Below are 14,259 nucleotides of genomic sequence, written 5' to 3' on the forward strand. Positions count from 1 at the left end.
ACACACACACACACACACACACACACACACACACACACACACACACAGTAAATAAATAAATGTCAATTTTTTTGAGAACACACAAATGTCAGGCATGCATTGCAATCAGGCATCAAGAAACAAGCAACACGACCAGAGCCTGTGTGCCTGTCTTGCAATGAGGCTTACTTTTTAAAAGGACATATTGTACAGTCAGGGGACATTTACATGTGTCTAGACACAAACTTGACCGAAAGCAGCGGCATTTTCTATTGCACCCACAACAGCTGCAGTAACTCTGAGGGGCACGGGCTATGGCCCTTCCAGTGGCTGCTTGAAACAACTGTTTGTGATTCAGCCTGCCCTCAGCTGCTCAGTCTCCCTCTGAATGAGGCTGTTGCTCACACCTCACTGTCTCCACTGTTTCCCAGCTACTTACTACTCATTATCATTTGAGCTAAACTCCATGGCATTCACTTCCTGCCTTCCTGTTTGATAATGAATGATTTACATGACTGTAAGTCAGTGTTTCTTGCCTTTGCTGAGGTAAACTGACAAGTAGCACAGTGCTGATTGCTATCTCTGATTCCTAGCTCCTGGTGCTACAAGGAGGACCAGATCTGCTCCTCTTTGGAAAAGCTCTGGGAAGTAATTACTAAAACCTGAAGTTCCCCAAGGCAGGTGGGAAGGAAGCCACACACTAGATTTTACCCTTAAGTTATAAATATTGTCCAGCTGGGAGAACACAGGAGACACAAAATTTCCAGATGCATTAGTAGAGAGTACTTCTCAAATTCTACTACTCACCATAGTGAGTTGGCTTTTAAGGAATACAGTACATAGCTGTAGGCCCAGGGATCCTCAAATGGATGGATGCCCTTGAAAGAAGAGCTAGGCATATGCATCTTGAATTTTCTCTACTGGTATTATTTCAAGTGGCATACAAAACCCACATAAGAAATTCTAGTATCAGTTAATGAAAACTGACCTTGTGAAAATGCTTTACTTGGTTATTTTGCTGTTGCAGAGCTTAGACAAGCTGTTATGACTATATTTTTGTCTATCAAGCATACATAGACATATTAACTAGACTTTAACAGTCAACAACTACAAAAACAAAACAAAACAACAACAACAGAAGAACAAAAATCAACAACAGTGTCCATAGTTTCTTCAGTTATTCTTAGCTATCTGTGGCATGAGTTTCCCTGAAGTGTATGCACTACAGCATGAGATCAGAGGAATATACTCATGATCCTTCTGCAAGCCAGGAAAGTGGCCTTTTAAAGGTCATAGGCAAATAGGAATGGCTTAGTTGTGAAAAGCTTGTAATAATTAGAAGTATCAAAGTAAGGCTCACAAGGTAGAGAGTGAACTGTTCAAGACTGGACGGTCAGCTAGCTCTCCACAGTACAGTACACAGTACACAGACTGAACGGTCAGCTAGCTCTCCAAAGTGCAGTACACAGTACACAGACTGGACGGTCAGTTCCCCAGATTACACAGGAGAGAAGACTGGATGGTCAGTCTCCACAGTGCTGCATAGGGTTCCTGCTTTTCACAGCCAGAGAATTTGTTTAGAGAAGTTTCTCCTAGTGGCTTGTTTTTGAGTCTGATTTGAGAGAAATATTACAGAACTGCTACTTTATTTCAGAGTACTAAATGACTTCTAAAAGCCCTTTCAATTATAATCTTTGGTTTTCTTCATATAATATGAAAAAAAAATGATGCATTAAGATTTTAAGTATGAATCATAAGCTAAAAGTTGTATGCAATCAACGATCAGAGAGGAAGGGAGGGGAGTGAGACAGTCTACCAGGTGTCGTCCCCTCCTGCCAAGCCTGGTGACCTTAGTTTGATTCACAAGTCAGACATGGGGGAAAGAGAGAACCCGCTCCTGCAAGTTGTCCAGCAACTCCACATCATCAGTGTTGTACCCCACTCATTCCTAATAGGCAAAATAAGTAAATGCAGTAAAATAAGTAAGAATTATGATTACAAGGATTATCACCACTGAAATGATTGGAAAAAATATGCAAAATTTTTACTTTTAAAATCATATTTCACATTCTTTGTAGAGGTTTGAGAATATTCATGCTATATTCTCACCTTTTAAGTATGCACAACATAGACATTCATTCATCCATTTTTAACAGACGCTCATGGGGAGCTACACTGCGGCACTCAGGAACAATGCCACTTCCAGAAAGGTGGACTTCAGCACCGCAGGATCATTGCTTCCCAAAAGAAGCCTCGGTAAAATACAGGTGATCTGTATTTTGTAGTTATAATGACTACACAGACTGAACCTAAAATTCTACCTTTCCCTTATCACAGTGATAGAAGAATCTAAAATTTTTAGGAATTTTCATCTCAAAATACAAATGCTCTAGCACTCTCTAAATTAACTATATCTATCTATGTATCTATCTATCTCAAGACGCATATAGCTAGTAACAAACATACATGTGTACAAATATATATTGTGAACATCACACATTAGATGCAAAGATATTCATATCATATATTTATATGTATAGTTTATAAAATGAGATTTTAACCAGTGAAGTACTCTCCAAATGATAAAACATTATTATCTATTAAGCGAAGACTTTGAAAACATAAATGGATAAGGGGGTAACTATATTATCTTAACAAGGATATAAAAAATATCTCCCTATAGTACTCATTCATTATTAAACTGAAAAAAAATATCAATATTTTATGGGCCAAAACAAGATTTTATTTGTTCTTGCCATGTAATGTACAGAATAAAATCTTTTCATCAAGAAAGTATATTCCAATAAATGGTGGACAAAATTTAATAGCAAGTTAAAATGTTTTATGTGGGAATCACAGACTCATAATCACCATGTAAAAGTGAGCTCTGAAAATCCTGAAAGTGAGACGTGACAAAGAAAGAGATGATAGCAACCACAGAATGGGCGAAGCTTGTAGAGATGGCAGTCTGGAAGGTCCCTGTTAAACATGCGTTAGACGCAGCCTGGCCTGCACACACGCACACGTAAATGGCATAAACGGAGTTCTAGAGCTATAAAGTCTGATCTCAGTAACTAGGACAGGACCTTGGGAAGAAGGAATCTGGTGGGAAAGGGATGAGAAAATAATAAGGGCAGGGGAGACTTTAATTGAAGAAAATTATAGATATGCATGAAATCACAAGTTAATAAACTAGATACAACATTTTTAATAGTTAAAAGCTACTAATAAATCATGTCTTTTCTTCTGAGAAACTTTCCTATGAAATCTACTAAAAGTCATTTGGCTGGGCATGGTGGCACACACCTTTAATCTCAGCACTTGGAAAGCAGAGGCAGGTGAATCTGAGTTTGCAGCCAGCCAGGGTTATATAGTGAGAGGCTGTCTAAAAAAAAAAAAAAAAAGTTTCTAGCGTCAGGTTATGCCATTTAAAGGCATTTTATAGAGAAGTGGAGAAACATTTGATGTACATGTCAAAAGACGTGATCTTACTGATTTGAGAAAGCTGACGCTATCAGCTAGTTACAACCACATTAAGGCACATTAGAAACGAAGAAAATATGCTTGATAAAATTAATGTTTAAAAATTTAACATCTACATACAATATTTATTAAAGTATTTCTTCTCTTCAGCATTTAAAACATATTATGAGCATCATCCTTTCAAAGTGTATGAATTTTTTATATTAGCAGGGTTCTGTAATCAACACCACAAAGGAAACCAGGAAATCAATACCACAGAACAAAGCCATGTGACATTAGCAGTCATTCTCCTTTTGCCTACAAACGCAGTTGCTACTATTTTATTTAAAAAAAAAAATCACTTTGTTGTAATGAACCCACAAATAAAAATATCACACAGATACGTTAAGGCAGCCACTGAAATGAACACTTACCCAGTTCCAAACACTGTACATGTCAATAAACTTCTTAATGGATAGAATAGCCATATATATTTATTTCAGTAGATTTCTCTCTTCTGGACATTTAATACAAATGAAATAAATAACATGACCTTTTGTCTTTGTATGGTTCGCTTGGTATAAGTGTTGCAGGCTTCGTCAACATTTTGCAGTGTGAGACAATACTTTGAGCCTTTACCTAACTTACTATGTTCTACCATGTGACTATATCATATTGCTTATTCAATATTCAGTGAAGGCAAGTTTTTATGACGTTTTCACAAATTAACCATTTCATAGACATTGACTCCTTTGTTTCACGCTATCAATGTGACATTTAGATTTATGTTTTTAAGAGGTAAGAATTTTCTAATAATGTCTATGAAAGAAAAACAGGTTAAATTATGAAAGCAAAAATGGAGTTAGGAAAATAGACACAACTCCGTCAATAGGTCTTATTGACTAGGAGATTGGAGGGAGGCAATTACCTCAGTGGAGAAAAGTTAGCAAAGAGTGATGTACAGCTTTCTGGTTTGTGCAAGTTTGAGTATGGGACGCCGAACCTTTAGAAAATAAGAGAAAGAGAGAGAGAGTGCAAGAGAGAGAAAGAAAGCGAGAGAAAGAGAGAGAGCAAGCTATTTATTGGGGTTGATTGTTTAATAGATTGGGAGGTAATAATGATTCTAACTCTACATACTGAGTTTTGTATTTCCTGTGACAGATAAGACAGCCAGAGCTCTTAGCTGGAAAGAAAAGTTTTAAGAGAAAGTTCTCTGTGTTCTAAAATGGATGAGTATCACCAATAGATGGAATCTTCAAAAAGGCTTTCAGAGCTAATGCAAGAGTGAGTCTAAGTGGCTGCTTTAAGGACTTCATGAGCCACTTCTGTGCAATGTCATAGTGATGTCTAATCAGCTCTATTATTATGGGAAAGAAATCAAAGGCTGTGAAATAGGATGTTAAATCATCGTTAATCACAGAAGACAAGCGGTCTTACATAGAGTCATAGAAAACTGCAGTGTATAAAATCAATAAACAAAAAAAATCAATTGTACTTGTAGATCCTAGCAATGAATAATCTAACAACGATGTTGATAGAACTATTTCATTTATAATAGCACCAAAAACAAAATATACTGAGTATTTTTTTAAAAGTGTATGACTACACCAAAAATACAATATAATTTCAAGAAAGTAAGGAAAAAAAATAAAGGGGACAGCATGTCATGTTTGTAAATTTAATCTTAAAAATGACAATAATTCCTCATGCTGGGAGACGGCTCAGCCCACAGGTGTTTGCTCTATAAGCCAAATGACTTGGGCTTGATCCCTAGTAGGGATGGGAACGTGGAACTGACTCCACAGCTGACTTCTAACAGCACACATGGCAACAATAGTATTTTAAATAATTAAGTTTTTATGGTGATTATTTTCAAAGTGACTGAACCCAACCTCTGTCAAAATTCCAGCTGTATTTCTTTTTCAGACACTCATGAAGCTGATTTCAGGATTCATTAGAAAATACAGTAACTCCAAGGAGAAGATAGACAACATGTTCATCTTCTAGGGCATTCCTTTTCAGTACAGACAAACCAGGGTCTACTCTAAATATACAGAATCCCAACTTTAGGGGAGGTGCCAAGTATTTATATCTCTTTTTAAGTTTGTTATGTAGAAGCATAAAATAGTGTTAGAGTAAGATTCCTGTATTAATACAGACAAGCTGTGTTTTCACTGGTAACAAGAAGCCTAAAGAAAATATAAGCCATTGGTGCAACTAAATACAAGGGGCAAGTCCACTGTGTCCTCCGAGATGAGTTAGCATGGAAAAACACTCCCAGCAAACAAGCAAATAAAACAAATGAACTTAGTAAGTTGAGTATTAAATAATGATGCATACATTTGAAAACATCTTTCAGTGGATAGAAAAATGTTTAACTGTTTTTGATTATGCTCTTTGCTAACCATGGAACCAATTTCCTCTTGAGTCCCTGATTATAAGTCACATCATCAGAGTGACAAGTGATGTTTACTTTCCTGTTTGCTGTTTACTGTGTACACCCAAACTAAGAGAAATAATGTGACTCACTGACAAGGTAAAAACACGTAGAAAGCTGAAGTGGGCAGGTGTACAGGACAAAGAGAAGATGAGAACACACATTTTAGAATCCCAATCACAGTTATTTTCACATGAAATATTGCTGCTGGTCCTCTTCCTGCCCAGTCCTCCTCCTCCTTCTCTTTATTGAAAAAAGGGGTCTACCTCTATAGCCCAGACTGAAATAAAATTGTCTCAACCGTGTGGGAATATTGTGCCTCAGCCTCTCAAGTGTTGGGATGGCAGGCATGAGCCACTGTGTCTGCTACAATACTTTCCCATTAAAGTGGTATAAGTTTGTTTTCACATTTTAACTATAATGTAAAATATGATGTAAAACTACTATCCTACCAGCAATACCTCTGTATGAATATTTAAATAACAGTTACTCTCCTGCCTCATTGATTTAATAGTATAAACCTCGTTTATAAAAGCAACCATGAAAACTTGTTTTCTTCAAAAAAATCCCCTTTTGAAAGAGTAATCTTCATTAGAAAAGAAAAAGTATTTTTGTGTAGCATTTATAGATATACTATTGATAGAGATTTATGGAAAGTTCCTTAACTTTTGACCTTTTTCTAGTATCTCCAGAATAGGACATGGAAGAATGGATACAGTTTAGTTTCAACACAAAGCTAATGAAGTGGCTGAGTTTGGAAAGTATTCTCTTCATTGGTTGGTTTTCAACTCCCATCATAGATGGTTTAAGTACATTACTTTGTGTACTAAGTTCCTACTCCTAGAACCAGTTAGACAGATTGATCCTAAGAAACGAAAGTAAATTTAAGAGTTTATGTTGTCTTGATAACACCAAAGTTTTCTTATGAACAACTGTATGAACTTCTTGCTATCTTAAGAAATTTAAGTTGCCTAGAGACATCAACCTACTCCTCTAAAATTTACAGATTCCCAAGCACTCTACATTAAGTTGAGTATAGACAGTGTCTTGATAATCTTCTTGCTAGGAATATACTCTCTCTCTTGCCCTTATAAAATGAATATGAAACAAAGTGGCTTTTTTATTCTGAAGAAAAGGGTGATAGCAGTATTTAAAAGTGAAGAGCTTAGGCCATAAACTTCTGAGCTTCCATCCACCAAGCCAGCTATGCCAGTGAGAAAAGTCTGGCCCCAGGCAAACGGCAATGGCTCATGTCTTTTCTGTACAGCACAGAGAAAACACGCAAGACGGAAGTTTTACTCAGCTTTTGAAAGAAAGACAACACTCTGTCTCTTTCAGAAAAATTTTCTCTATGAACTAGTCATGAAATGATTATAATTTCCACAAATCAGGATGTTTTAATTACATGATCACTTGACGTAATTATCAAGTTACAACAACAGACTTGGAATTACTAAAGTCAAATCACAAAATGTCCTGTGTTTTTATGTTTACTGCATGCTGTAAAGTCCTGATAGAGTACAGATATCTCTGAGAAAAAAAAAAAAAAAAGAAAATATACACAATAGAATTGTCAACTGTCTCAACTGTCTTCTCTTTCATTTTGGGAAAAGCTCAATATGCAATTGGGTTTTGATACAATAATTTAAATTTGACATATAAATAGGTTTTGCTCAAGTAAAATTTGTATAAATAAAAATCAAATTCTGTTAGAAAACTTAACTTCTTCAAACTGACATAATTTGTAATTTTCATTCTCAAGTAGATGCAGATGAAGCAAGCCCTTCATCTTGAGAAGGGGAAGTCTGACTGCATGCTGCTGATCCAACTGTGCTCTGCCCCTGCCTGGAAAGAATCAGCGGCTTCCATACAGAGGCAGCAACTGTTGTGCTCTACTGCTTATGTTTCTTCTTGTGACATGTTCCTGTTCTTGCAGTTTTTCTAAGTGGATGCATTTTTAAGAAGAGAATGATCTAACATGGCTGTCTTCAAATGTGACCTGGGTATCTACTACTTCCTTCCAGAGAACAATGGATCAGATCATACCCGAAATCTGAGAATTTATGAGGCTGAGGCAGGAGGATTATGAGTTTGAGACCAGCATCGGCTAGCCATAGTAAGTTCAGGTCCAGCCTGGGCTAAGAGTAGGATGCTGTTTCAAACAACAAAAACCAGAGTATGGATAGCACTGCCCTGTTTTTTAACTGATTTCAGATCTCAGATCTCAGACTGCCCTAGAATATCCCAGAAAACATTCAAACATTCAAAGAAGAGAAAGACTTACTAAGCTTTATCCAATTTTCACTCATTTCTAAAGTTTTTCTCTGCTACACAATGAGTTTTTATAATAGTGTTAAAAAAATGTAGGCCCTTCAGGTAACACCTTAAGGATGTTACCTTCTTTTTCCCAAATAAGTCTCCATTACTGGTAAAAGGATTTGCAAGGTCCCCTTTCACTTATCTCTAGAGAAAAGTTGGAGAAAACATACTGTGAATTCATATAAGAACACAAACTAAAATCAAACTTAAGCTGGTAAACAAAATCAATCAGACTCCGAGATCCAGTGGGTATAAATCAAGGACACTGGCAAGCCAATCTCTCTGATGGGAATTTCCAGCATAACAAGCAGTTATGTTAGAAGCTAGCACACAGGGGCAAAACAAAAGAAGACGAGAACTCTGAACATGAGGTGATACTTAAGGAAAGGACAGAAGCATGTTACTACTGGGAGGGCCCACAGTCGAGCGGTTTTTACCTGTCGTCGTCTTGGGAGTGGCTCCTTTGAAAGTCCTCTTTTCTCCACTGCTCTTTTTCTTTCCCTTGCTCAGGAGCATCTTGTGCCTTTTCCTCATCTCCTGATTCTCTGCTTTTCTCCTTATGGAATGTTTCTGTAATCTGCTTCCTTCTCCCATCCTCACTAATTATTTCCTCCTTTACCTCCTGCTCCTCCTGAACTCTTTCTTCTTCCTTAACCTCTCCTTCCCCTCCCTCTTCCTCTCCCTTTGGCCTTTGAATGAAACACAAATGGAAGGCATGCAAAGAAACACAAAAGAGAAAAAAAAGTCAAGAAAAATGTAAGTAAAATGAAACAGAAAGGCAACGAAAACAATCAAAACTTGGGTGAAACTTAGACCATTTAAATGCTGACTCCATTTTCCCACTGCATGCCCGAGATGCACTGGTAAGCAATAGCTAATCATGATAGTTTGAAAACTGTATCTTCAGTTACAAGATGACATGGGGAGCAGGCCAGGGCTGCAGTCTCTCCATTAGAGTGCAGTATCTACATCTACAAATCAGTAAGACAAATGGGAACTAAGAGATTAACATATACTAAGTTGTCTTGAGAGAGTGAATACTTTTTCCATGTATTTACAATACTGTCAAGAGGGCAGGAAAGCCTCCTATTTAAAAAAAAAGCAGTATTTTTCTTTTGAATTAATAGAATCTATTCAACCAGGAAAAATATACCCTCCAAGATAATTGTTTTTCATATTCATCAAAACGTTAAATTTACACCTTCAGTTAGTCATTTTAATTTAACAATGATCTAACAATTGCACTTTAGTTTTTAAGTTACAAGCATAAAAGTATTATTTCAAGTAATTTAGTACACAGAACTGCCATCAGTTCCACAAAAACTGACCAAGATAAAATAAAATAACAATATGGATTATCCTATTGGTTTTACAATAATATATCAATACTTTAAAAAAATTTGTTTTTCCAGAGAAAAAAGACCCTCTGAAATACAAAGCTGTTTACTGCCCCAGTGTTCTTACCTGATTTTTCTGTTTCCTCTCGGCCGTTCTGATTGGACGGACATGTGGCTTGTGCTGCTGAAACGAGAAGCACTACTAGTCCTGGAAACCGCAGATACATCACTTACATCACTGCCCGAGGATTTAGTGGAGACAGTATCTGCCCCTCTATGTGGGTCCCATCCTGATCGGTACTGTTGGCACAGATGGACAAACACGCAGAAGCCGTCAGCATTACCAGGCACAGCAATCATGAGCTGCTCCTATCTCAGCACTTAATTGTCCATGGAGGGCACTGCAATACCCCACTCAGTCGTACAACACAGAAGGGAGCGTTAATTATCCTAAAACAGAAATTTATGCGAAACCTTTGTTTTTAGCAAAGTAACTGCAGCATTTTCACCATACCCCAATGAGGGCCATTAAAAGTTTCAAAACAGCAATGGTCTTAGGTCAGAACATTTAGCTAAAATGTGGGAAATAAACATTTGGCTTAACATTATTAGGAAGCACAATTCTTAAATTTCTGATTAAAATTTGAAAGGAAAAAAATCTGGTCAAGTTGTCTCTGTAGCTACAAAGATCAATTCTAGCAGCCATCAACTCTGTCTTTAATCCACTGGCTTTCACTGAAAACCTAGAGACAACACAAAAGCTAATTAATGAAAAACTAAGCGTTTTCAGAAAACCCAAGAGAAAAGAGAAATTTAATTTCTGAGCAGTTGCTGGAATTGTGATGAATCCTAGAAATATTAGGAAAAAAAATCATTATTATTTACAATAGCTCAATCTTCCTGGAATTGAAATAATTTGATAGTTAAGTGGCACACTCAGGCAAGGGATTCTTGGGTGTTCAAATATTCTGGTAAATTGAAAACCAACATAAATATTTTATGTTAATGACCTATTCTCATAAAATACACTTAATGTTAAAACTAATGGACACAATTTAATTTTATTACTGACAACAAAAAATCAGTTGCCAAGAGTCTTCAAGCTGGAATATTAAAAGAAATGGAAAAGAAAGAAAGGCTATGGACCTTGTCTCCTGGAAATTTGAAGCAAAGAACACTCTCAGTAGATTATTTAATCTTTACTATTCATAGTGTAAGATGACAAGAATAATCACACCATCCTTGTATAACTGTTTTGAACATTAGGAACAATATTTGTCTTGTTACATTATACTTAGTATAATTAAAAAAAAAGAATCATTATTACTGTCATTACTAGCTGGGTTCTTCCTCTAAAATCATCCAATATGAACGCTGCTGTGCCAGAATTACCGAGTCAGAGAATGCCTGATGGTGGATCTTCTGTTTCTTATTACACACCTGATGCCGAAACACCTTTATTTAGTCTAGTTTTTGAGAGCATCATTCTAATTATCGGTGACGGCAGGTTGTACAAAGCTTTTGAAAAATAGGTATTTTATATAAATCCCTCATGGTTTAAAGACTTGTCCTTAATAAAAGTCCACCAGGAATAGCGGTCCAACATAAATATTTGATAGATAGAAATAATTTGCCCGATACAACTTGAAGGGCAAGTGGCCACAGCTTAACATGTGTCATAACAATTGGCCTGTTTTGTTCCTTCTGGATCTTGATATGTCCAGCTATGTACATTTTTATTAAAAACTGACTCTTCAAATGTAAAATGAAGAGATTGTTTCTAAGATACCATAAGTCAAATTCCTTAACATAAAAATCTATACAAATTAATTAGGTGAGAAATGACTTTTTTTTTTTAGTCTACCTTACCTTTCAACTTTAATTATTTAAAAATCATTAATTAAATTATTCAAAAAATGCTGCCTCTTTTCAGAGGAAATGTTTATATGAAGAGAATGATGATATTTATTATTAAGAGCAACATTGTTTAGTTTTAGTTCACTTACTTGGCATAAATTTAGTTCATGAGATTCTTTTTCAAATAAATTCATCTACAAGTACCAATTTACTTAAGTTACTATACTATTTCAATTGGTAGATTCAAGACTTTCTGTTTTGTGTTTACCTGCACGTCTAAATAAAATACGTGTGAATAACTGCAATAAACTATATATTTTTCACTATCTTTATTTAAAATACATTGACCTGAAATTGAGTCACCTATTGAAATCTTTAACTTTACTCATGTATCTTTTAACACTCCAATTACAAAAAATGTTTTAATTGTTCAGTAAATGTTAAAATGTTGAACTGTGCCTGGGGGATGATATCTATCTCATTTCTATAATTTATAATCAAAGAGAGGTTACCTGCTACTATTTATTTTGAGATATTTTTAATTAGATAGAAACGCAGCCTAGCATTATATTTCTTACTTGCTTTTACTCATGAGCCCATCATATTTGAATTCCAATGAAAAACAAAAAGCCTTAATTGTAGCAAGAAGTAGAGGCAATAACATAATAATTAAGAGCCAACTTTCCAGGTCTTACTAACTCCCCCTTCTTTCAAATGATTCCCTGCACTCTGCCCAAGGTTTGGTTATGAGTCTCAGCATCTGCTTTGATACACTGCTAGGTAGAGTCTTTCAGAGGCTCCTGTCCTGTTTCTTGTTTTCTCCTACTTCCAATGTCCATCCCATTTATCATTCTAAGTGAGGATTGATCATCTTATCCTGGGTCCTCCTTCTTGTTTATCTTCTTTAGGTGTACAGATTTTAGTATGTTTATCTTATCTTATAGGTCTAGTATCCACAAGGATCAAATATATCTGGGCACAGTGGTCTTTTCTGAGACTGATTCTCCAACCAAGGACCATGCATGGATGTAACCTAGAACCCCTGCTCAGATGTAGCCTATGGCAGCTCAGTATCCAAGTGGGTTCCCTAGTAAGGGGAACAGGGACTGTCTCTGACATGAACTCAGTGGCTGGCTCTTTGACGACCCCCCCCCCCACCGCCGCCGAGGGAGGAACAGCATTGCCAGGCTACACAGGAGGACATTGCAGCCAGTCATGAAGAGACCTGATAAGCTATTGTCAGATGGAATGGGAGGAGGACCTCCCCTATCAGTGGACTTAGAGAGGGGCAGGGAGGAGATGAGGGAGGGTGGGTGGGATTGGGAGGGAATGAGAGAAGGGGCTATAGCTGGGATACAAAGTAAATAAACTGTAATTAATACTGTATATATATGCCAACTTTTTTGCATGAGACTGAAACACTGATCTAAATTCAAGTCATATAAATTACCATGTTTACTTTCTTGCAACAATTGCTTCTATGAGTGTCTCAGCTTTCAACTGCTATAAACATGGATAACAATAAAGCCTTTCTGTCAGGCTTGTGCAAGGATTAACATGACAATGCCTTATATAGAACTATTTTAAATATATAGAGTTTAAGTGGCAAATAAGACAACATTTTAAAAATATTATATTTGGAGATGGAAGATGGTGGCACATCCCTTTAATCCTAGTAATAGTAAGGCAGAGGAAGGCTGCTCTCTGAGTTTGAGGCCAGCCTGGTCTACCGAGTGAGCTCTTGGACAGCCAGGGCTACCCAGAGAAACCCTATCTCAAAAACTATAAATACATAATCTGGAAACAAACTACAAGGTCACGGAAGTATCTTCTTCAATTTTGTTTCTCTTAGCAGATAGAGCAGGATGACTGCTAGAAATCTGAGGCTAGCTTGGGCTACAAAGCAAGACTGTCTAAGAAAAAATAAAAAGACACTTAATCGTCTCCTAGAAAATAGCAAATGGTAAAGTACAATGCCTAAGGCATAAGGTCATTAAATGAAAAAAAAAAAAAAAAGAATATAGCTTGTATCCAGAACAGAAAATAACTAACAGCTGTAATTTGGTGATACTCTATTATCTACACTCAAGACTGTACCATTCTGTTTACTTCTAAGCAACTAAGCATATTTACCATAGGGTTACATCTGTGTCTTCAATCATAAACAGATATATAATAAACAGAATGAGAAACTTAAAAAGAGAACAATAATTTCATGAAGAATATTAGCGTGTGTGTGTGTGTGTGTGTGTGTGTGTGTGTGTATTTCACAGTGTCAGAAAACAGGCTGCTGGGAAAAGAGGTCATCAACTGTCTTACCCAGTTATGATTCCTATGAACTACAATAATGATCTACCAGAGAAATATGATCTCTGATGCAACCATGGCATGATTGTTAGATTGTCTGATTGAATTTCACACCTGACACTATAAGCAAGAGCTGGTGGCTGTGCAGATCAGTCGCCTCAGTAAGAAACCTACTGTTTTTTTTGTTTTTTGTTTTTTTTTTTTTTCCCTAAATGAATATGTTGTCAAACAGCCTTCTAAACACTCATTTATAGCTAAAGATCAGTGCTTCTCTCAACCTTGCAATGGGCAGAAGTTAATGCAGAAACTTATTACTGGTGTTGAGAATAAGTGTTAGTAAAGTCTGGACTCTAACTGGGATATCATATCACCTCTGCAAGGCTCACAGAAGAGGGGAAGGAAATATAAGAGTCAGGAAGATGTTTAGCAATAAAGATGTCTTCTGGGCACAGAATAGCTGTTTCACTCATTGGGGAGCAAAGCATGAGGCTCCTCATATTCATGGGGATTCTTACCAGTTAATGGTTGCTTAAGGAAGAGGGTATAATTTTCTGCCATAGA

At 36.5% G+C, this 14,259-nt stretch overlaps 1 protein-coding gene across 24 annotated transcripts in view; it reads right to left on the reverse strand.

Annotated features, from left to right (window-relative positions):
• Rims2 (regulating synaptic membrane exocytosis 2) overlaps window positions 1-14,259 on the reverse strand; it is a 483,148-nt gene that overhangs the window by 94,171 nt on the left and 374,718 nt on the right. For 9 of the 24 annotated variants that reach the window (XM_055626244.1, XM_055626246.1, XM_055626245.1 and 6 more), the window contains one exon: window positions 9,662-9,834. The exons of 14 other annotated variants lie outside the window; for them this stretch is intronic. In XM_055626244.1, coding sequence (XP_055482219.1) covers window positions 9,662-9,834 — 173 coding nt within the window. Of the gene's footprint in view, window positions 1-8,634; window positions 8,673-9,661; window positions 9,835-14,259 lie in introns of those variants that run through there. One more of the 24 variants, XM_055626266.1, reaches the window with a different exon arrangement.

Source organism: Psammomys obesus, unplaced genomic scaffold, assembly GCF_907164565.1.
Source record: "Psammomys obesus unplaced genomic scaffold, mPsaObe1.curated_primary_1811, whole genome shotgun sequence".
Lineage (NCBI taxonomy): Eukaryota > Metazoa > Chordata > Mammalia > Rodentia > Muridae > Psammomys > Psammomys obesus.